Genomic DNA, 22,816 nt, shown 5'->3' with positions numbered 1-22,816 from the left:
AATAATAATAATAATGATAGTAATAGTAATAGTAATAGCAATAGTAATAATAATAATGATAATGATACTAATTTCAGGCTGACTCGAGGGAAACACATTATTTTTTAATAATCTACATTGGCATTTATCCATGTGTCGCAGTTTAGTTGGTTACAAATTAATTCTAAGACTTTGTGATTCATAAAGCGTTAAATGAATCAAACAATAAACACAATAATCAATAAACCAAAGTGAACATACGTGTTGTATTTTATTGTTTCGTTTTTGTTACATCTGCAGTGTACAATTGCTGGAATATGTATGAAGGTACAGAGTGTCCCTGAAAGAACTTTATCGTCGGAAACTCAAATCGGCTACCACACACTTGATAGATGACCACACCGTTTTGACAATTGACCACACCGTTCTTATAATATAAGAATTTGACGAAACTTCCTCATTTTCATACATTTCCATGGCTTCAAATATAAATTTAATGATCTGTAGTAGGAGTGCCAATATTGTGTATAAAGCATCTATAATTGCCATTAATTGATTGATATTTGACTCCATGGAATGGATTGGAAATTAAGTATTTTCGTAAATTTTTTATATGTCAAGAACGGAGCCGTCAATTGTCAAAATCCATATCAGCTATTTAGTTCGGGTGGGTTCGGCCATTAAAATACTCAAAAATTAAACGGTTCAGACTAGACAGTTCTTTCTGGGACACCCTGTACAATATAAGTTTTACAAAGTACAATCACGGAGCTAGCAATTTTGTAGCTCATGGTACACGACATTATATACTTCCAACCAGAAAACGGCGATATGGTATACTAGGCCTATTATAATCATTGATCAATATTATGATTTACGAGATCATTATCGACATTACAGCACAAACAGAATAAACGGTTCATGCTTCATGAACCGACCTCTTGTTAAATTTTAAACCAAGAAATACAAAGCCGCATAAAATTAATGTTTTGGTTCTCGTCCCCTCCCCCTCAATTTTGGGTATTTGTCACAATTTTAAAAAAAAATCTGATTTTCCCAAAATGTTACGACTTTGGAGTGCTTTAGGAAAACTTCATACATATAAATAAGTTCATTAGAGAACAAGGATCACTTCCAAGTCTTTTTGTGGTAATCTAGGGGGTTTATCCCTCATAATCTCCCATTTAAAAAAAAGAAAGACAAGGGGCCTCCTCCTTTCTTCGAGCACTGCTGGAAAAGACCGAAAACTACTAACAATGGTAATTTTACATTGAAGAAGAAAGAAGAAAAAAATCCTCCCTCCCTCATCAATTAATGAAATTCCTCCAGACGAGATCCAAAACATTAATGTTATACGGGCTGATGTACTTACAATAATCTCAAGATGACTCGTACCGGTATTGTCACGGTATACCATGAATTTTATATCAAAGTTAGATCTTGAGTAGCAAAAGAGATAGAAGCACTATGTAATCTCAAACTAAATGACATTGAAAATGACTCTCTATAGGTTCAATACCACGAATTCTATATAGGTAACACAGTTTTCAATGGGAAAATAATGAGATTTCAAGCACTTTCTCATACATGGAACTCTCACAGTGACAGACATTATTATTAATTAAGAGTAGAGGGTTGAATCCCCAAATTACCAATATTTCAACAAATGATGATCTGAGACTTTTTTGTTCTAATCCACTCAAGTGTAAAGACCACAATTGTACAGTGCGCCCTCCTTTTGTGGTACCAATTAAGAGCATACCGGATGGGTGGAAAAATCGACACGCAGCGGGTGAACTTGGGGGAACTTTTCATAACTATAGTCTGCATTACTTCCAGTCAGCGGAAGATCAGGATATTCTGCGTTAGCTTAGCGTTACTTGGGGCGTGTACACCCCTTTACACGCGCGATCAAAGTTGCACATATATTATATACAAGGAAGCCAACGTAGCACACGCTGAACTTCAAAGCGAGTGCCGACTGCCGCTGACTGGAAGTAGGGATGTAGACTCTTAATAGTTAACAATGACACATGGATCTCAGAGTTACAGAGAGCAACAACTTTGTGATCGTTCACCTTATCGTTACAGCGATTAAATAAAGGTGGGACCAGTAGCGTAGCGTAGAGGTCATGTTCCCCAATCGGAGTAAAAATTGTGAAAAATCACAACGGCCGGTGTCCATTCAATCAGTCAGAATCGGTGACCACACCCACTCCCACCTCAGCGAATGACTCAACAATGAAGGTTGGAGAATATTGTCTGGTCACGTTCTCCTTGTAGTATGAAAATGTGTTTAAAATGCTTAGGATTGTCTTGATGTCAGGGTAATGCAGATGTACATGCCCTTAAATCACCATTCAATCCCTGAGATTGGTGGTATTATTATTTGGGATTATCAATTCTTCGAGCTCAGGGAGAGCAGAGGTTGGTGAAAAGATTGTGTATAGCATAATATATTAATGCGTTAAGCACTCTCCTCAGACGTTAGAGTCTGGTGAGCTAGGAATGTCACTACCACTGAGGATTACCACTGAAGACGTTTGAGCAACTCATGTACACTAATAGAGTACCGTACTCCATTTATTTCAATTTTGCTGGCAGTGAGATTACTTAAGGGTAGTGACTAATGGCAACTTCTACAGTGAGGCACCAAGTGCAAGCAACCCTTTCAGATCTACCTCAATGCCAATCAGATTCAGGTTTAGTTAACAATGGCACATGGTTCAAAGAGTTACCGAGAGCGACAACTTCGTGTTCGCTCACCTTATCATCATTAGAGTTCGACTAAATAATGAATACGGGGAACACTATACTGAATATTTTCAGACTACACTCTCCTTGTAGTATGAAAACGTGTTGACAATGCTTAGAATTGTCTTGAGTTCAGTGTTACGAAGATATACAAGCCCTTCGTCTTGAAGGCTTGATACTTCTTGAATGCAAGCTTCAACTACCATTGAGGCACTCAGATTAGTGTTATCAACATTTGGGATCGTCAATGCTTCGAGCTCAGGAAGGGCAAAAAGGTTGGTGAAAAGAGCTTCTGCAGCAGCCAATGTCATGCTTTTATCACTCAGAAGCTGGAGTCTGGTGAGCTTAGGAATGTACAAAAAACCGAGAGTCAACGCAGTTAGGGACTCACTACCACTCAGGATCACACTGAGATGTTTGAGCAACGGAGTGTACTGCAACAGAAAACTTAATGGCATTACTCCATTAATTTCAATTTTGCTTGTATTGAGTTTGAGGGTAGTGAGTAATGGCAAATACTTCAATGAGGCACCCAGTGCAAGCAACCCTTTTAGATCTACTTCAATGCCAATTAGATCTAGGTTTGTTAACAATGGCACATGGTTCAAAGAGTTACTGAGAGCGACAACTTCGTGTTCGCTCACCTCACTACCAGTAAGCTTCAACTTGGTCAAAAATGGGACATGTCTCAGGGAAATGCTACATACAACCAGGCCCTGCGATCCGAAGGCATTGCGGGACACCTTCAGCTTAGAAAGATCACCCAGACGATCCAAAGACAACATACCGAGAGCTTCATTACTCATATCAGTGAAGTGAAGATCGTAGTCCTCTAGATTTCCAAAACTATTCAAACATCTGGATAACTCCATTCTAGCCTGGTGGAAAGTATTGGACTTGTCTTCAATCGTGCACAAGTCAAGTGCTTTGAGATTGGACAATTGGGATATTGCCGGACCAAGTATCAGCATAGACGTCGTGGTTAATCCAGTGTCGGTTAGACCCAGATATTCAAGATCAGTCATGTATGAAAGAGATTCGGCAAACTTGTTAAGAAGTACATCTCCATGATCGTCATCAGAGAACAGGTGATTGCCTTTCAATTCAAGTACACGCAAAGGCAGGAATAGAATTGGATCAAAAAGCTCATCTTCCCTCGTTGACCCTATGGTCGACTTTGTGGATGCGTCATCCGTCGACTCATGTGACTGCTCATCCTCAGATTTGTTACTATTCAGAGACTGATTTGACATTCCAACCACAGACTTGTTTGAGGCCGCATTTATTGACTCCACAGATGCAGCACCAAGGGAGTCCTTTGACACACCAGCCATATACTCCGTGGATTCATCATCTAGGAATACATTTGACGCACCATCCACATGCTTTTCAGATTCTTCATCAACAGACTCCAAAGAAACACTATTCACAGACTCCTTTGATACATCAGTTAGGGACTTATTTGATGCACCAGCCATAAGCCCTTCTGATACAGCATCTATTGACTCCACAGATGCGGCACCAAGAGAGTCCTCCTTTGACGTACCAGTCATAGAATCCATTGATTCATCATCTAGGAACACATTTGATGCACCTGCAATGTATTTAGATTCGGCATCAACGGACTCTGAAGAAATACTATTTACCTTGGAGTCAGCACTAAAGGACCCCTTTGAAGCTCCATCTAAGGACTCCTTTGATAAACTATTTGAAACACCTCCATTAGAATCCTTAAATGCATATTCTGAGTATTCCTTTAACCTACCAAGCATGGAGTCATTTGACACATCATTCAATGATTCCTTGAACATACCTTGTACAGAATCCCTTGACCCACCAGCCAATGATTCGTTAAACCCCTCATCGAGGGACTCTTTAGAGTCCTTAGACTTGTCATATGTTGACCTTTTGGACTCATTATCCATCGATTCGACAGATTCGTCATCGGAAGCAGAAGCAGTTTGCAGCCTTCTACCTGCTTCAAGAAGGACATCAAGCAATCTATCCCACTGGTCTCTGTTCAATCTGGTGTTGACAAGAGACAGCGTTTGCAACTGTGGCACAATGATGTCAAAGTATGACATCGGTGCTTCATTTGATCCCAGGCTACGCTTTGGAAGAAGTTCAGAGAACACATATTGCATCCATGACCTTGATTTTGTCTGTACATCTTGTACTTGGATCTTGAGACTACTCAGGTGTACTTGTTCCTGTAAGAAATTGGTCAATATGTTGCCATCTACCTGATGGGACAAATCCAGCTGTAATGTCTTGATTGATTCGCAGAATGAAGCAGATCTACTCGCATTGGCCAAGAAGTGATTGGCGTATTTCTCAGATTGAGGGATTTTCACGTCTAGTTTTTCCACATTAGCTAACCATGTTTTCATCTCCCCGTTTTCGTCTTTTTGGCACAGATAGTAATTCAGAATTGCCCAAAGGCTTGAAGACATCGTCGCGTAAGTTTCTAGACTCGTCAGATGCTTGAGATTATCGTGCAATTGTGACTGAATGTACGTATCCGTATCTGCTTCGAATACCAAAACTACCGGTAGTCTCCAATCCAGCTTGCAGACATCGACTATGTACTCTAGGATAATTTCAGCAGTTGGTGTACTCAATCCACAACAGAATCGTAAGAAGTACTGAAGATCGTACACATTGCCTTTCTGCAGATTCTTTAAATAGTACTGGAACCTAGGAACGTCTGACCTTACAAGACTGGTGAAATACACGGCTGCCGTGAATTCATGCAAAGTTTTGTGGATAAAACAGTATTGAGTATCACTATCGGTTTCTGATCTGTTTGGGATGATCTTTGTTACCAAGTTCACTGCTTCCTTTAACAGATCATCAACATCTTCGCTTACTGTGTTAAACAATATGTAAATAGTTGCCACAAATCCCAGTAACACGAGTGCCAACTGTAAGTGTAACGAACCAATCTGCAAGCCTATTTCCATGCCTATACAAGACAACAAACATCCGAATGATACTACTAACCAAAGCTTGTCGGATGAAAACGTGCTTTGGCTCATGTCTCTCATATTTATCCTACTAACACCCACTTTGTTGTAGTCATCTAGCCAATCGGTGTCAGGTCTGTTTGTGTTCTTCTTTGTCAGCAAGTTCAGTTTCACTGCTTCTTTTAACATATCATCAACATCTTCGCTGACTTTGCTAAGCAAGAGGTAAATGGCTGCGACAAATCCCAGTAACACGAGTACCACTTGTAATCTTACTGAATCGACTTGTAAACCGATTTCCATTCCTAAACACGACAAGAAACATCCTAACGATAATACTACCAAAAGCTTATCAGACGAAAAACGGCTTTGGTTTGTATCTCGAAAATCTTGCCTACTAAACACCATTTTCTTGTTGTCACTTAGCAAACCATCCAGAGCACTACGTCCAAGATATAATAGCAATGTATTGAGCCTCTGATTATGGTCATACCTGACGCCAGTTTCTGCAGAGTCCCCAGTGTAGACCTTCATTGCAGAAATCGCTAATGCCTGCTTGTACAAAGATGTCATTCTAGTCGGAAGTTTTCCAAAGCTATTCCAAATAATACATACCATCGCTAACAGCAGCGGATGGAAAGATAAATACCCAATATATGTTCTATTAATTCTGTCCATTAGCAAGCTTGCTCTATTCGTCGTTTCAGTTTGTTTATGCGTGAAATTAGAGGCCATATCTAAATACTTAGTGACAAAAGTTTCTCTACTTTTGACTGACAATCCCTCTAAATTAATCGTTTTGTACCTACTGTAGTATTCGTTGAATTCAGCTACTTTATTGGGCCTGGTAGTGACTACTACGCAACTGTTGCGAAGTACGTCTTCGCTGAGTATTTGTTCATGCGCAACGAACTCATCGAATCCATCAAACAAGAATAGACTTCTACCGGAGTAAAGTCTGAGTAATGACTTGATCACTACCTTTGGAAAGGTTGGTAGTAATTGGTCTTGAATGCAGTCTTCAAGAGTCATATCGTCTTTCAATCTTTTGCAATCGAGAGCAAATAGAAGCTGAAACTTGTTTGACAGATTGTAAGCTTTGTTGCTCTCAAAATCAGTGGTGCCGACTTCTTTAGCCCAATTGCAAGCAACCTGGTTGACCAATGTCGTTTTACCTATCCCAGCCTCCCCTATGATCAACGCATGGTGTGTGAACGCTGGAATAAGTGGTAATTCTACTAGGACGCCATCATCGGTGGTATATTCCTTCTGCATGCCAGGTAAGCGGCCTATTCCATTTCGGGTTGTCAGGTAGTTTTCCTGTAGCTTGGTCTGGAAGTACGCTAGATTATGTGGGTAATCTGTGAACAGTAATCAATAGAAACAATAATTTATGGACATAAACACAAAATGTGTTGACTAAAAGTATTGATTGCCTTCCTGTTTTAGAATTGTAATAAAAACAAATACTCATTATTTCAACATTTTAACGCACCGCGACTGCGGATAACAATGTGATAGTATACAAATATTAACTGTCTATGAGTGTGATGGTCGAAATATAATCACGAGGTGAAAGATGGATTGTTCCATTCCACGAGCCGGAACGGCGAGTGGAATGGAACAATACATCTTTCACCGAGTGATTATATTTCGACCATTACACGAATTTAAGACAGTTAATATTTGTTTTATATCACTCATGCATAAATTCTATTACTAAAATACTATCTTAGGTAGGAAATACATTTTGCAACAACATAACACCATGCTTTGCCGTAATATACTTCACATTTTGGGGTCTACCCCATAACTAAATCGGCGAGTCCAAGAGTCAGCGCACGGCTTGGCGCAGGCGCACTCCGGCAGAGCACTGTGATAGTAAAGACTATCACACGGAGAGGGTGATGGTAAAAATGGCAAATGGTAATCAACCAATGAACTGTCTAGAATTTATGTATGAGTGATATAATGGTTATTATCATAATTTAGTGTGTAGACTTAAGGGCTCTGGTATGAGCGTTTGGGCAGTATTTTTGTTAGCTCGTTCACGTAGCGGTTGCGTTGTCCCACTGGCCTACTACACTAAACGTAGATTGCCTGGCGATCGGAGTGTTATCGTCAGAGCACCTTGGACTATATTTTTGTGGGACATGAGAACACATCAGACATATCGAATTGCATTCTGAATACGAAGAATGTCCTTCTGATATCAAATAATTCTGATTTTTTTAAAATTCCCGTGACCAAAATTTCATAAGAAAAATTGGGCGCGACTTACAGTAAAGTATAAATGCTGTTACTTTCAAAAATCTATCTGCGACGTACCGGGTAAAATTTCCAAAGGAGGGCACAATATCCCATCGTCCGGCTGGACAAACGCGCGCGAAGTGCGCAAAAATGGATGATACCCTGCACTTAAATGTACAGATATATATTTTTATTTTTTCCAGCAAGTTTAGCGACCCCTTTTGGAAGAGGCTTCGACCCCACACAACCGGTGCTCTATTGGTATTGAGATACCGTAAAACGGGGTGAATCGGGACAGTTTGGGCATGGCTTTAATTGTATTTTTTTCTTTGTAGCTTCAATTGCCACAGTCATTGGTGCATTTTATGTCCACACATGAGATCTACATACTGGTAATGTTAGATTGAGTGGATTTCAAGTGCTTTACCTCTTTTTTTTTTTTTTTGTGACTGTCCCGATTCACCCCGAGTTTGGGGTGAATCGGGACAGCAGAGTAAATAGTATTTGATGAAGGTTTGAATTAGTTTTTGTACCCTTTATCCCCACAAATGAGGTGGATTGGGACATTAAACAAGTATTTAAATACTTCTCTAATAATTTAGAACAATTTAACAACAATTGATGTCATGTTTACTGCCATAACTTAGATGTTCTTTGGTACCCTCAACTGGACTGTACTTGTTACGGTAAAAAAGTAATAAAACTTTTGACCTTCACATTTCATGTTAAAACTTAAGTTTTCATTGTTCTTTTCTTATCACTACTTACATAAGGTAATACTACAGTGTTTCTTACCAAATAAATACTGCATTTCTCCCTAAACATTAAAAAAATACCGATAATCATGTGTCATTTTAAAGGAAAAATAACGAGCGAGCTGTGACTTTCAGTCAAAAATGGACAACTCGCACATATTGCAGACAACTGTTAAATGTTCTTGCTACTTGCATGTGATTTTCCATCAATAACAATTATCATGTACATACAGCCTAAAGCAAAACAACCTTTGGCCAAACACATTATGGGCAATTTAGCAATACCATACTGGTACCAACTTGCAACCAGTGCCATTAAAAACAACTCACGAATGATTTCTATCAGTCGATCCAACAAATTGAACATTGGCAAACATTTTCCAACTCTAACAGCAATATTCAAAGCATAATTAACTCAATAATTACTGGAACTACAGGATAAGACTAACAACATTATAGTTCAAATGCTTGTCCTCCAAAACTTTTTTGGGTTAAGGGTGGGTGGCTTTCAAATTTGTTTTTCTAATTTTCTAATTCTAAGTCAAATTATAGAGCTACCCAATGAACTGTGCCCAATGAAGGTGCAAATAGGTCTGTTTTACCAATACATATCTTAATACAAGTTATACCATTAAAGATACAAACAAATTAATAACAATATTTTAAAAACAAAGTACGTATTTATTTAAAACCTGAAAATCCTTTCAAAAAATTATTTCTGGAATTCTGAAAATTAGGTGTGGTAAAATTTTGTACCGGGACAGTAAAACTCACTTCCTGTTTTTAAAATTAGTGGTGGGTGGTACCGGGTAGAGGACAACTAACTATTACAGGCTTAAGGTGATGCCACATAGAGAATAATCCAAACTTAATACCATTAAAGCTACAGTACATTGTGTCCCAATTCACCCCGTTCTCAAAAGTTCAAATCTGACAAGTACAAAAATCAACAAAATTAAAAATTTCTTTGAACTAACCAAATTTTCACTTTTACAGCACATGTATGACACTTTTTGTGAGGTCCCTGTGCATTTCCAGCTCATTTCCTCCAATGGTTCCACTGGGAGGGCTAAAGTTCTGACCACATCATTTTTTTTGAGCAATTGGAGGAAATTTTCATTTTAGTGTCCTGGGCTCCATATTTCCTGTATCACATGTGCAAAGCCACCATTCTGATACTGACAGTCCATTTTTTTAACATGGGAAGAGAAACACACAAAACAATCAATTAGGTTTAAAAAATTTGGTGTCAAAAAACTTGTTTGTGTTTTGTCCCGATTCACCCCGGTGTCCCGATTCACCCCGTTTTACGGTACATCAGATCTTCAGCTCAAATGACTTCAGAGAACAAAAATTTATATTATCAGGTTGGGAAGTCAAATTTCAGGTATATATAATATTTTACTTGATATCAAAACACTCGGTTGAATCAAAATCAAGGATCAAATGCCTTTTACTGAAAAAAACCCACAAAAAAAAAAAAATATTGCGAAGGGTTCCGAATTCGCATCGGCAATTAAAATCTCCGATCTTTGCGATCAAAAACACAAAATTACAACTTTGACCGCGCTCTAACAAAAGAAACGATTGCCTATCAATATTGAGACCATTCCAAGCTGAAAATGTGCTCAATAAGGGTCGTCCAGAAAGTGTGCAAAATACTGTCCATTTAACGCGTGGGAGGCTGAAAGCGACCGGTTATGTGAGTCTATTTCAGCCTTGGTAAAATAAATTAGAGCTGTGATACACATCCGTCTTTTTCGCATTCGACCTGTGCTAGACATCTTTCAGGTTTATAAATAGCGCCATGTGCGGTATACTTTGGTCACTTCTAGAGGGTTTCAATTCATACTTATAATTCGCTTATGACGACTGGGAGGAGATGAGATTTCAACCTGGGCTAAACCCTTCTGTTACCGTTGGGGAGTGCAATACGTGATTGATTAAAAATCAATAACTCGCAGCTTGCCGATTGATTGTAGATCACTATAAATCGGAGGAGCCTTTTGTAAGCTATTTGACCCCGATCTTATTGTTAGAATACAATAGCTACCTTCTAATTACGTTTCCATATCAGGCCAAAAGGATGTATGCTTTGTGTCAGATGTATGTACTGTACTTCTTTTGTCGTGGTACGAAATTCGAGACCTAAAGTCCCGAAGCTTTATTATAAAAAGTACAGATAAAACACATTCTTCTTTTGGATTTTTGAGACAAGAACTATTTTGTGTGCAAAATAACACGGATAGATTTTCTTTTGAGACTTGAAATTCCTTGTAAATCGTCAGTTTTACCGAGGTTTCTTGTAAGTTTTTGTTTCCATGAAAGTGGTCAAGAAAAAGTTCAAAAATATCACATTTTTGGCCGGCAAATTTAAATTTTATTCAGGCTATCTTGCAGCTTCGACTTTAAAGTAAAGATATATATGGGACATTTCATATTTCCTTGAGGTGTTCTCTGAATGTTTATGTCAGAAAGATCATGGTTCAATACAAAATATTCACCAAAAATAGTAACTTGCCAACTTGATATAATTTATTTTAAAGACGGTCCCTGCATGCATGCATACATGGCAGGTATGGTACAATATAGGGACGCACCATTTGATATCAAGGTGGGGGGCTGAGTCGTGACAATTTTTAGTAGGCCTACCTCGGTGAAGCAATTTTAGCGTCTCGATGAAGCAAACAGTTTACATTTTGTAGCACCTAAATTTCGCGTAGCACGAAAAACGTTCTTCTTATGTTAAAATGAGTTCATATCAGGAGCGTAGTCAGCTTTCGTGATCAGAGGGAAAAATAAAGGTTTTGGGGAAAATACAAAATAATCATCAATTTGAACCGGTATTATTAATGCGATATGTACATACACTGGGTTTTTTTTAGCGAGACTGTAGGGCCTACATATAAACTGTTAAGTTTTCGAGCCTCCAAAAACCGGGCCAAAATGTCTTTATAGAGACAATGCCCGCGCGCGCGCGCAAAAATTTGGTATTTTACATTCATTTTGGTGCATGATCGGGGTAATTTTGGTGGGAAACAGGCTCCTTGCCCCTTTCTTTTCCTATGCCTTCTCGATTTCTTTCATTTGTTGTTATGCGGGCACTCTTTTCAGGGAGCACTCTGCCCCCGCTGGTTAGTACCGGTACACGCTTCTGGTTCAAATGGTGAGTTTTAGCATGTTTTTTTCATGAATGTTTTCAAAGGAGATCCATGTCTTGTGATTATTTTCTTCAAAATATAGGTTCATGTGAGGATATCTCACCAAAACCATACTCTGATCCATCCACTGACCCCACATATGGCTCCCATCATCACGTGGCATGGACTCTGGGGAAAATCTTTGAAGTGGAGTGAATGTGTATTCACTCACAGAATAATCTTTCACAAACAAATGCGAACAAAATACTTGCCAGTTTGAAGCTAAAATAAAATTAATATACTTGATGAAAACTGGAGCACCCTTGCCACCAAATTTTTTTTTCAGGTCCGAGGTGGTGCAATGTTGTTGTTGTTTTTTTTTTTTTGGGGGGGCTCTGAGGTGAAGCAAATTTTTTTTATCAGATGGCGTGACAACTTCTTTTCCAAAATACTACCAAGCCCCCCCCACCTTGATATCTAATGGTGCGTCCCTTATATAGGTTTATACATATACAATACAGTGTTGTATTTTGTTTATTCGACATCGAAGTGATTACATAACTTGGGTCACGGCCGGTCGTTGCATCAATCAAAGAAGTTTAGTCAGACTGATTCGGGGGGACACTCCCACTTTGGAGGTGACGCGTACTAGTATGTAGGGCTGTTAAGACCCCCCTTTTCAGCGTCGCTGTCACCCACAGACCCTATATTTTTACGAGCACATGCTCTGTCACCCGAAGACACCCTATTGTTCCATTCGATCTGTCACCAAAAGACCGGGCCAAAGAGTGCCGCACCAAGAGGTGCAGGGAGGGTGATGTGATTCAATACTTATCCCAGGGTGTTGAATTATAGGGGAAGCTTTTTGGCGGGACAAGGGGGAGCCAATATTGGCACAGGTATAGGTATTTGCACCGTTTCGATATTGCGAATGTGATGTAGAAACATGTCAGGATAGGCCTAAATTCAAATGGTAGGCCTATACAGGGGAAGATTTTTGGCATGTCAAAATATTTTGATGTATAGGCCTAGCCATGATAATCTTTACCTAGTATTAAAACCAAAAAGAAACTGTCTTTGGGTCACTATGTTTGAAAAAATCGTTTTGATTAACAAAAGTTGTAGCTTCGGAAATACTAAAAAAATGCCATTTTGCCGAATTTAATAAAAGTAAATGAGATATGTCATTTTTTCTCTTGAAAACATTAGTCAAGTTACATAAAGTAGTGCAAAATATGGGTTCGAATTTGATTGCAAAGATGGTTTCTAGAAAAGGGGTAAATTAATTTTGTTGCAAAAGCCCTTACATCCACAAAAGGCACGATATAAACGAAATAATAAAATAAATAGGAAGGCTTGAAAATTGTACCAAACCTATTCTTTTAGTTTCTATTTATCAACACTTTATTCAAAACCAAAATGAATCAAATCGAACTAGTAATAATTGAACAATTTTTGAAAAAGCTGTTTTTCTCAAAAAGTCAAAAAGTAGATGTATAAAGGGCTTTTGCAACAAAACTCGTTATATATTAATATCATCTGTATTATTAATATTAGAAAGATTGACTATTATTTTTGTTGATATATTATAAGTACTGAATTTACTAGTATTACTATCACCAAGTCAATAGTAGGCCTATATTGTTATAATTCAATGTTAATTAAAATGTCAGCAGTAGCCTAGGCACATCAACAATATTTGGCGGGTATGTTCCCCCGGAATGTTTAGGTGGTGGTTCTTTGGGAGATGCGGGCGTACCAGTAAAAGGGGGTCTTTTGGAGCTGCGAACAAGTAAAATATGGGGACGTCAAAATCAAGGGTCTTTCTTGGCTTGTTGCTTGAAAATTCCAGAAATATGAGGAATGAACAATTTGGGGGTCTTTTAGAGCTAAATATTTATTTATCAAAATCAAGGGTCTTTCGGAGTTCTATTTTGGTCAAATATAGGGGGTCTTTCGGAGCTGCGAAATCCAAAAAGGGGGTCTTTCCGGGGGAGCATACCCGTATGGTCATTTGTGTTAAGTGCCCTTCCCCCCGTGAGTATAATGCATTTGCCACTTCCGAAATTTTTTTACTGGTAAGCATAGGAACCGCATAGTCAGAGGCAAGGTTCATTATTGATTGGAGATTCAGTAGGCTATAAAGAGACAAGTGCGGTAATAGCATTTCAAGTGTATACGCGCTTAATTTCGTAATCAATAAGAGCTAATGAACAAAATCATTTCTGACAGAACTGCTAGCGCAGTTGTGTAAGCGCTCGACTGTGAAACCGGAGGTTGTGGGTTCGAACCCCGTCAGAATTTTAATTCAGATGATTTTCTTTTTCTTTCGTGAAGAAGAAATAATAATTGAATCCGTCTTATAAAATTTAACATAGTATAGTAGAATCATGTAGGCCTATGTGTTATCAGATAAGATCTTCTGTAGATTACCATATCAAAAGAATTTCGAAGTTTTGTCAAGCAAGTTTCTAAGTGTGCCCCTAATCGTGGTTTGTATAGAATTGAGGTGATAGCTTTGTTTGATAATAACCAATGACAGAGCCGCTACGATTTTAAATTAAAAACAGGTCACCGCTTGAGGCGCTGCATTTAAGACGCAGCCTAAAAAGTTTATTACGGGACAAAATAGACGTGGATAGGACCATGTTCATCTTAACTAGCCACCGCGGTACCAATATTACTATTATGAGCGTTGTATTGTTATCCGATATTATCAATTTAAACTATGTGATCCATTAATTAATAATCTTATCATTTCTGGCCATTACTAAGACACTCCAATATCCTTGAAAATAATTTGAGTATAATTTTCGATCTGTTCCATAACATAATACGTAGTACCCGTCTTGTCATTAAGTAAGCAAATACTTACCGTACTGTGTCTCGCTCTGGTTATTATTATTATTTGCCATTTGATCTGGGTCATCCAGGTCGGCCATTCTTACATCGGTGTAAATACTAGAAATGGTGGGTTCTCTAATTGGCAAACAACTTTAGTGCTCTCCAATTCCATTCATATCTAAGTAAAGAAAAAGAATTGTAAAGCATATTTCAGATTCATTAACATCAACAAACACGTAGTTACAAATAGTTAAAAAAATATATGCTTTGATGTTTCAAAATGATAAATGATACCACTAGCACATAATATTATTATTCGTGGGCGTGCAGAAATATGGTGAATACAGGGTGTCCCTGAAAGAACTGTATTATTGGAAATTGATTATTTGTGTGTATTTAAAGGCATAAACCAAACATAACTAAATAAGCAATGTGGTTGAGGAATATGTCAGCTATCACACACTTTTTGAATGTTGACAATTGACCGCTCCGTTTTTGAAATAAAAGAAGTCAAATATCTATCAATGATAATAGACGCCTCATGCGTTGACGATGCGCAGTGCAATTAGCGCATCGAATACAGACTTCAATCGAAATTCGAATCCGTGTAAAGGTTTGAAAATTAGGGAGTTTCTTCATAATTATTCTTATATTTTAGGAACGGTGTGGTCAATTGTCACAATTCAAAAAGTATATGATAGCTGGTTATTTCCTCAACCACGTCAGTTATTTAGTTATGGCGTATAAATACCCAAACAATTAAGTTTCCGACGATACAGTTCTTTCAGGGATACCATGAAGCTCTCTATTCATAAAGATTTTGATCGATCAGTCGGTTCCTTCTTTAGTTCACTCAATACCACGTTTCATTTGGCCAATTGCCAATGTCGTATCATTGAAATATACGGTCCACAACTTATAAGTTTCTCCCTAATACTTTTTAGAATAAGTCAAAAAATATTTAACAAAATGTAAAAATGTAAAAAGACATGTATAGCCCAATTGTTTTACACATGTGGACCAATTTATAACGTCACACGTCATTGCATTCAGTCACAATGGTTAATTGTGTAAGAAAAGAAGCCGTTTTAAATGTTGCACATGAGTCCATAGCAGTCGGGTTTTCTTTAACAAACACATGAATAGACCTGGCCTACTGCATTGTGTGAGTGCTGACTCCTATGGACTCAGATGCAACTTTTAACACTGTTAAATGTAATGCTATAATTTGGACCATATGTGTAAAACAAAATAATATACGGCTACCCATACCTTTTTACAAAATTGCATTTTGTCAAATATTTTTCGATTTATTTTAAGTATTTAGGGGGGAACTTACAAGTTGTGGACCCTATAGCTGCCATGTTAGATATGCTAAAGACAAAATGATCCAGAAATTGTCAAATATATTTTATTATAACCCAATGACCTTAACGGGCGACTGAATTGTTTCTTGAAGCATGTTTAGGCCTACTGTAAATTCAGAATTGTCAATATTTTTTGATCACAAGAATGCGCACCCACATCTATTTTTAGTGGGGAAAACATTTTCTTTTCCAAGTATTTGGAAAATCAGAACACAGGTGGCATTGCATTCAAGTGTTATAGACAAAGATGAACCAAATTACATTTGTAGGCCTATAATGTTAAGGTTACTTTTATACCCATCAGACGGTCGGACCCGTCCATCGGCTGCTAACACGGGTATTCTAAATATGTTCTGGAGCCTGTAGAACACACATTTGTTTTCCACCACATGAACGCATCCGTAAAGTCACTACACCCCCTGCAAACCCGCGTCTATAGACTTCTCCGTCACACCACTCCACGCCATACATAAATTCTGCCAGTCACATTTCCCCAATATGAAATTTTTTAAAAGTAAAATTTCAATTTTAATTTTACTTCATTAAAGTTTGGCGGAGGCGGGGTTCGAACTCACGGCGGCGGACTGCTTTGGACACACTATAAACCCATCAGCGCCTTAGACCACTCGGCTACTTGTCTTGTTGGAATTCATTTGGAACTTATTCGAACATATAATCGCAACTTCAACATAGGCCTACCACGTGACAAGCAAAGGCAGAAAACGTACCATATTTTGGAATTATATTTCAAATAAAAACATTTATGTGTATTATTAGCGCTCAATTGTTGTTAACTGCGTGTTTTATACAAAAAAATCAACGATAAGCATGATAACTGGGCGTCTATATGGACAATACATTATATCGATTTTGACACGTGCTTGTGTCTCAGTACATTTCCATGGTCAGTAAAATACTATAGAGAAAAACCTACCATTTTCTTGTATACACGTTCGATGTTTTTATCAATTACATAAAAATCCATTTTAGACCCCAAATGTTTCTTCGGGAAATAAAAGATTAGAATACCATAAAAACGAAACAGTAATCTTTTGCCGGGTCTAATGTTATTTATACATAGCTTTTTTAACGTTTTTTCTATACTACAGTATATCAGGTATCTTCATATAGGCCTAGGCCTATCTACCTGTGGAGTGATCATCCTACTCATCCTAATCATCATCGACCTTCCAGTGAAGTCCTTTACCAACTAACTGTAACTGATCCTACTATTGAATGCTGGACTGAAAGTGATTATCCTACTGTTGATTATTTGACTGTAAGTGATTATCCCTTATCTTGTGATTCTCAAGAGCCCATCATCATCATGGAGTGTGATCCACCAGTTTTACAGTTACCTGTGTATGCAATAGCAGGCCTACTGCACTATTCCACCATATTTCTACATGGAATGAATACTACCTATGATGAGTGTCCATTAAGCATTGAAACATGCCAAAACTTGAATTCTTTGAACATATTGCGCAACCCATGTCCAAATCATAATAACTCGATCTCGCTGCCTGATTACAAAGAAATTAGGAAGCAACCAAGAAGACGTTGGCGACATAGGGGCAGCAGAGGCGGCAAGCGTTTACATATTAGACCTAACCCTGAGCATCAAGAGGGTTTCTCAAACTTGTCCCAAACCACATCCCAGCCTTATGTTGTTGACTTGAACAGATACCTTCATCTGTCCGCTTGGAACGCTCGGTCAATTAGATACAAAACAACACTCCTTGCAGATTTTCTGATTCAAAATGACATTGATGTAATGTTCCTTACTGAGACTTGGATAAATGAGAACGATGATTCAGTCATTAGAGAATGTACACCACCATTTTACTCTTTCTCCAACTTTCCAAGAGGCACAAGCAATCATGGCGGAATCGGTATAATAAGCAAAGACTCTGTGAACCTTCGTACTGTACAAACTGGTTTTACTACTGTAAATTTTGAACATGCAAGTGTTGTTGATTTAACGAGTGGAATTCAGTATATTGTAATATATAGACCACCCCCTTCTTCCGTAAATCGTTTACGTACTTCAAACTACTTAACTGAGTTTGATGAATTTATTGGCGAGGTATCACTTTTCCCCAATAAAGTAGTGTTATTAGGCGATCTTAACATACATGTAAATGAGCCTTGGAAGTCTGAAGTTAAGAGGTTCATTAGATCTTATGAGACTGCTGGTTTTATCAGTATGCTGAGGGTCCTACGCACATATCTGGTAATACCATCGACCTTTTCCTGGCTCGACTTGAGGATGGGATTATTCTTAGATGTGAGTCCCAAGTAAATCTCTTTTCTGACCACTTCATGATGCATTGTTATGTAAACAGAAATAAACCTACTCTAACCAAAACATCTGTCAAGGTCCGTAACTTCAAACAAATGGACCAGGTAGCGTTTCAGGCTGATGTCACTAAAGCACTGTGTACTATCTCAGATGAGTTAACTTTAGATGAGTTGGTTACTGAGTATGACTCTAAAGTTCTAACAATTCTTGACCAACATGCCCCTGCGAAGGTGAAGGTGCGTACAAATAGACCCCGTTTTCCCTGGTACAGTAGTGAAATCAAGACTGAAACACAGGTTCGCCGAAAATATGAACGTAGGTGGCGAAAATCTAGAACGTCTGAAGATAGGAAGTCGTACATTGATCAAAAGCAAAAGGTTAATCAACTTATTGAAACTAATAAAACCAAGTATTACAAAGACAAATTATCTGATGCTGACACAAAGGGTGTGTTTAAAACTGTAAACAATCTGTTGAACAGAGATAACCGTACCTTACCATCATGTGACTCAACTAAGTCACTGTGTCATCAGTTTGCAAACTACTTTGAAGAAAAGGTCTCGAAAATCAGAAATGATCTGGACAGTATTGAGTCTGAAACTAATGAATGTACTGCTTATGATGTTAGATCAAATCATAATGTTCATAGTTTTAATGAATTCACCATTATGTCCCCTGATGAAGTAAGAAGACTAGTGAGGGATTGTAATAGCAAGTCTAGTGTCATAGACCCCATTCCACATGGTTATTGAAAGAAAATCTTGAAGTATTTCTTCCAACACTCACCCGTATTATAAATTCATCTTTGAGTACTGGTATATTCCCTCAATCACTTGGAAGAGCTGTGATATCTCCGATCTTAAAGAAGCCATCATTAGATCGGAATAATTTAAAGAATTATAGGCCAGTATCAAATATTTTGTTTGTGTCAAAAGTTATTGAAAAGGTTGTGACAAACCAACTGAACGACCACATGGCCAAATATAATCTGGGTGAAGTCTACCAGTCTGCGTATAAGTCAAATTGTAGTACAGAAACAGCGTTACTCAAAGTAAAAAGTGATGTGCTGAATGCTGTAGACAGACAAGAAGTGGTTTTCATGGTCCTTCTTGATCTGTCTGCAGCATTCGATACAGTGGATCACGGTTTGCTACTTGGTCGTCTGAAAAATGATATAGGTGTGTCTGGTACTGTACTTAAGTGGTTCGATAGTTATCTGAGTTCTCGATGTAGTAGCGTAAGTATTGATAATGTGTTTTCTGAACAGTCAAAACTAGTTTATGGTGTCCCACAGGGTTCCGTCATTGGACCAGTTCAATTTGTTATATATACACAACCGATGGGAGCTATTATTCGTAGTCACAATGTTTCTTTTCATTCATATGCTGATGACACTCAGCTTTATGTATCATTCAACCCAAAGATCGCAGGTGCTGCTGAAACAGCACTTGCGAAACAAGCAGTGCATCGCCGAAATAAAGGAATGGATGAATCAAAACAAACTCAAATTGAACAATGATAAAACTGAATTTTTTATAGCCGGGTCATACCAAAGCCTTCAAAAGCTCCCCAAAGTACAGTTAAAGGTCGCCGACATCCATATTGAACCATCATGTAACATCCGAAACCTTGGAATAATTTTTGACTCAAATATGACAATGTGTAAACAAGTTAACAGTCTGGTTTCATCTGGAAATTATCAATTACGCAATATCCGCCGCATATGCCGTTATCTTGACCAGGACACACGTCACCTTGTCGTCCGAGCATTGTTCCTCTCCGTCTTGATTACGGCAATGCTCTCTTGTATGGCGCAAACTCACAAGACCTAGTTCGCCTCCAGTCCCTTCAAAACCGAGCGGCAAAACTGATCTTCTATGCATCCAGACTCGATAGTCCATCACCCCTTCTGAAAAAACTGCACTGGTTACCGGTCACAAAACGTATTCAATTTAAGATATGTCTTCATGTTTACAAATGTCTCAATGACTGTGGTCCTGAATATCTTGCCAACTTACTAGCTCACATAAATCGTCCTTCAACGGCTCCAGTTACACGGTCTGCAACAGACAAGACTCTTCTTGCAATACCATTTAGTAAGAAATGTATAGGTGAACAAGCCTTCTCTGTTGCAGGCCCATCACTTTGGAACTCACTTCCGCAGTATGTAAGAAATGCTGGCTCAATTGCAGTTTTCAAAAAACTCTTGAAAACTCATTTGTTTTAATCTGAATTTGTATTTTTGCTTTGTATTATATTTCATGTGGTATTATTTGTTGTATTTTGTATGGCGCCTTGATCATACTGGATATTGCGCCTTATAAGAATTTAATGTATGTATGTATGTATGTATCCTTATTCTTGCTCAATTAAAAAAATATTTTGGCGTATATAAAATTTAAATAAAATTCTCTGCTTCATAAACGACCTCAAATATGCCACAATTGGGTATCACGAATAGTTATATATGATGTGCAGTTAATATTCATATTTTCTTTTATACAGAGGATGCTTCAGTTTTGACAGGAAAAATATTTTCTTGAAAACCCTCTCACTCGGTTATTTCAAAACAGTAACCACGCTTCCCTAGAATGTGCAATAATTTAGCATTAAAATTTTTCTTATTCTAACAGCAAGCGTTTCTAGAATGAATTATGGCGAAATGTGGTGTACTTCTCCGTAGTCCACTTGCCAATTGTGCATACTCTGGCTATTACATTTAAGCTGAAAACTCTGATTCAATTATTTGTGCACAATTGATAGATTTTCACATCTGATCTTTTCAGTCACCGTACTCCCTCTGTTTGTTAGCTTCCCAAGTGCCATTATAGTTAGGCCTATGCCATTATGATATGTTGCATTCAATAATATAAGCCTACGTATACTTTACTTCTACTGTCACAAATATAATTATATAAACTTTTTCATAACCATTTTATACTAGTATTTTGATGTAATAAATATCAGTATAATTTCGAGTTCAACTGAATGCGTTCATCATGATTAATAACATATTTTTATTTATCAAAAATCGACTATGGCATAGTCTAACCCGCGTCAAGCCTATGATGCCTAACACACGTAGCCTACACACAACTAAACAGTCCAACAAACGAACATCATCATTATTATGTATGGGCGTAGATAGTTTTAGGCTATGTGTAAAATTACACATAGACTAAATATCCTACCGAAATCAAACATTGATATAATTATGAGTTTGGCCGACTGCGTTTAAAAGAATCTGACAATAGTTTCAATTTCGACCAGACTTTGGCTTCGAGCTATGGTATGGTCAAGACACTTACCGTCTACAGACGTTTTGCACTTTCCAATTTTTACCATAAAGGTTAATGTGTTATAATCCAAACTTCAGTAGCATTACAGTTCCAATCTGTCAAGTTGTCTGATAATTTCCAGATCTGCAATCTGATCATGTCACAAATAGCTTGTTTACTAAGTATAGAGAAGTGTATAACCAATTACAATAACAATACAGACCATTACGGTTCAGTGGTGAAAGTCAAAACAGTCACCAAAATATCAGTTGAATTAAAGTCAAAGTCACGGATACGTGACTGAAAGAAAGTAATAAAGGTAGTTGGCAGTGGGTGTCAAGTATGCATGTAGGCACGGTATCTAGGGCAGTATAATTATGTAAATCAGTTCGTAGGTGTTTCCTAGGCATGTGCCATATATTTATTTCGTAAGTCAAATTTAGTAGGCGTCTGACTATAGAAATAACATGTTATTGTTAATTATATACAATAAAATGGATAGCTTAAAATTAATGAAGGTGAGCATTTGAATGCCAACAAGATAAAGTAACTGACTGTTATTGTTCGAGCATTACACGTATTATGTACGACCGTATTTTGGGTGCCTGGGAATGCGAAAACTTACAGACTAAACGTAAATCTCAGATTTAAACAGTTGAGATAGTTTTGAGTAAGTAGCAGGGAATCCCCTTGTCATTTTAGTGTGCAGATTTCATTTCTGCCCGCTTCATTGAAACTCACACACTGAACAACCCGTTACGAAATAAAGGGACCTAACCAAAACACCACAAAATATTACTGGACTAGTAACTGAATTTACTTCAGCATATGGATAAATAAATTTAAATGAATTACATTTTTAGCACATTTAACTTTACAGTCCGACCACCAACCAATTATTATGAAGATTTCTCTGAGTGATACCGAACCTCATAGGCCTGGTTTTTGGAGGTTCAATAATAGTCTTCTATAAGATGTTAATTATCATGATTAGATTTAATTAGTGTAATTTGAATGTTAAACGTAAATATGATCAACAATTTGGGGAATTTATGAAGTTCAAATTACGTATGGAAACCATATCATATTCCACCACAAAAATTCTAGAAAGAAATGCTCGTGAAAGATCTTTCACTAACAGATTAATTGACCTTGAAGAAAAGCTAGATAATGAATTTCAA

General features: G+C 37.7%; 1 protein-coding gene across 1 annotated transcript; it reads right to left on the bottom strand.

Annotated features, from left to right (window-relative positions):
• Positions 1-231: 231 nt before the first annotated feature.
• Positions 232-21,828, bottom strand: LOC140148498 (uncharacterized). Its single transcript, XM_072170480.1, has 3 exons — positions 21,666-21,828; positions 14,720-14,866; positions 232-7,060 (listed from the first exon to the last, which is right to left on the bottom strand). Exons 2-3 carry the CDS (start codon positions 14,784-14,786, stop codon positions 2,805-2,807), a joined length of 4,323 nt encoding a protein of 1,440 aa, XP_072026581.1. The 5' UTR covers positions 14,787-14,866; positions 21,666-21,828; the 3' UTR covers positions 232-2,804.
• Positions 21,829-22,816: the final 988 nt, after the last annotated feature.

Source organism: Amphiura filiformis, chromosome 3, assembly GCF_039555335.1.
Source record: "Amphiura filiformis chromosome 3, Afil_fr2py, whole genome shotgun sequence".
Classification (NCBI taxonomy): domain Eukaryota; kingdom Metazoa; phylum Echinodermata; class Ophiuroidea; order Amphilepidida; family Amphiuridae; genus Amphiura; species Amphiura filiformis.
This window is presented reverse-complemented; position numbering and strand designations above follow the sequence as displayed.

Excerpts from the sequence above, each read along its gene's own strand:
- LOC140148498 (XM_072170480.1), bottom strand. The coding sequence starts at position 14,786 with ATGGCCGACCTGGATGACCCAGATCAAATGGCAAATAATAATAATAAC. Across the intron at positions 7,061-14,719 it reads CCAGAGCGAGACACAGTACG|ATTACCCACATAATCTAGCG; the intron begins GTAAGTATTTGC and ends TACTGTTCACAG.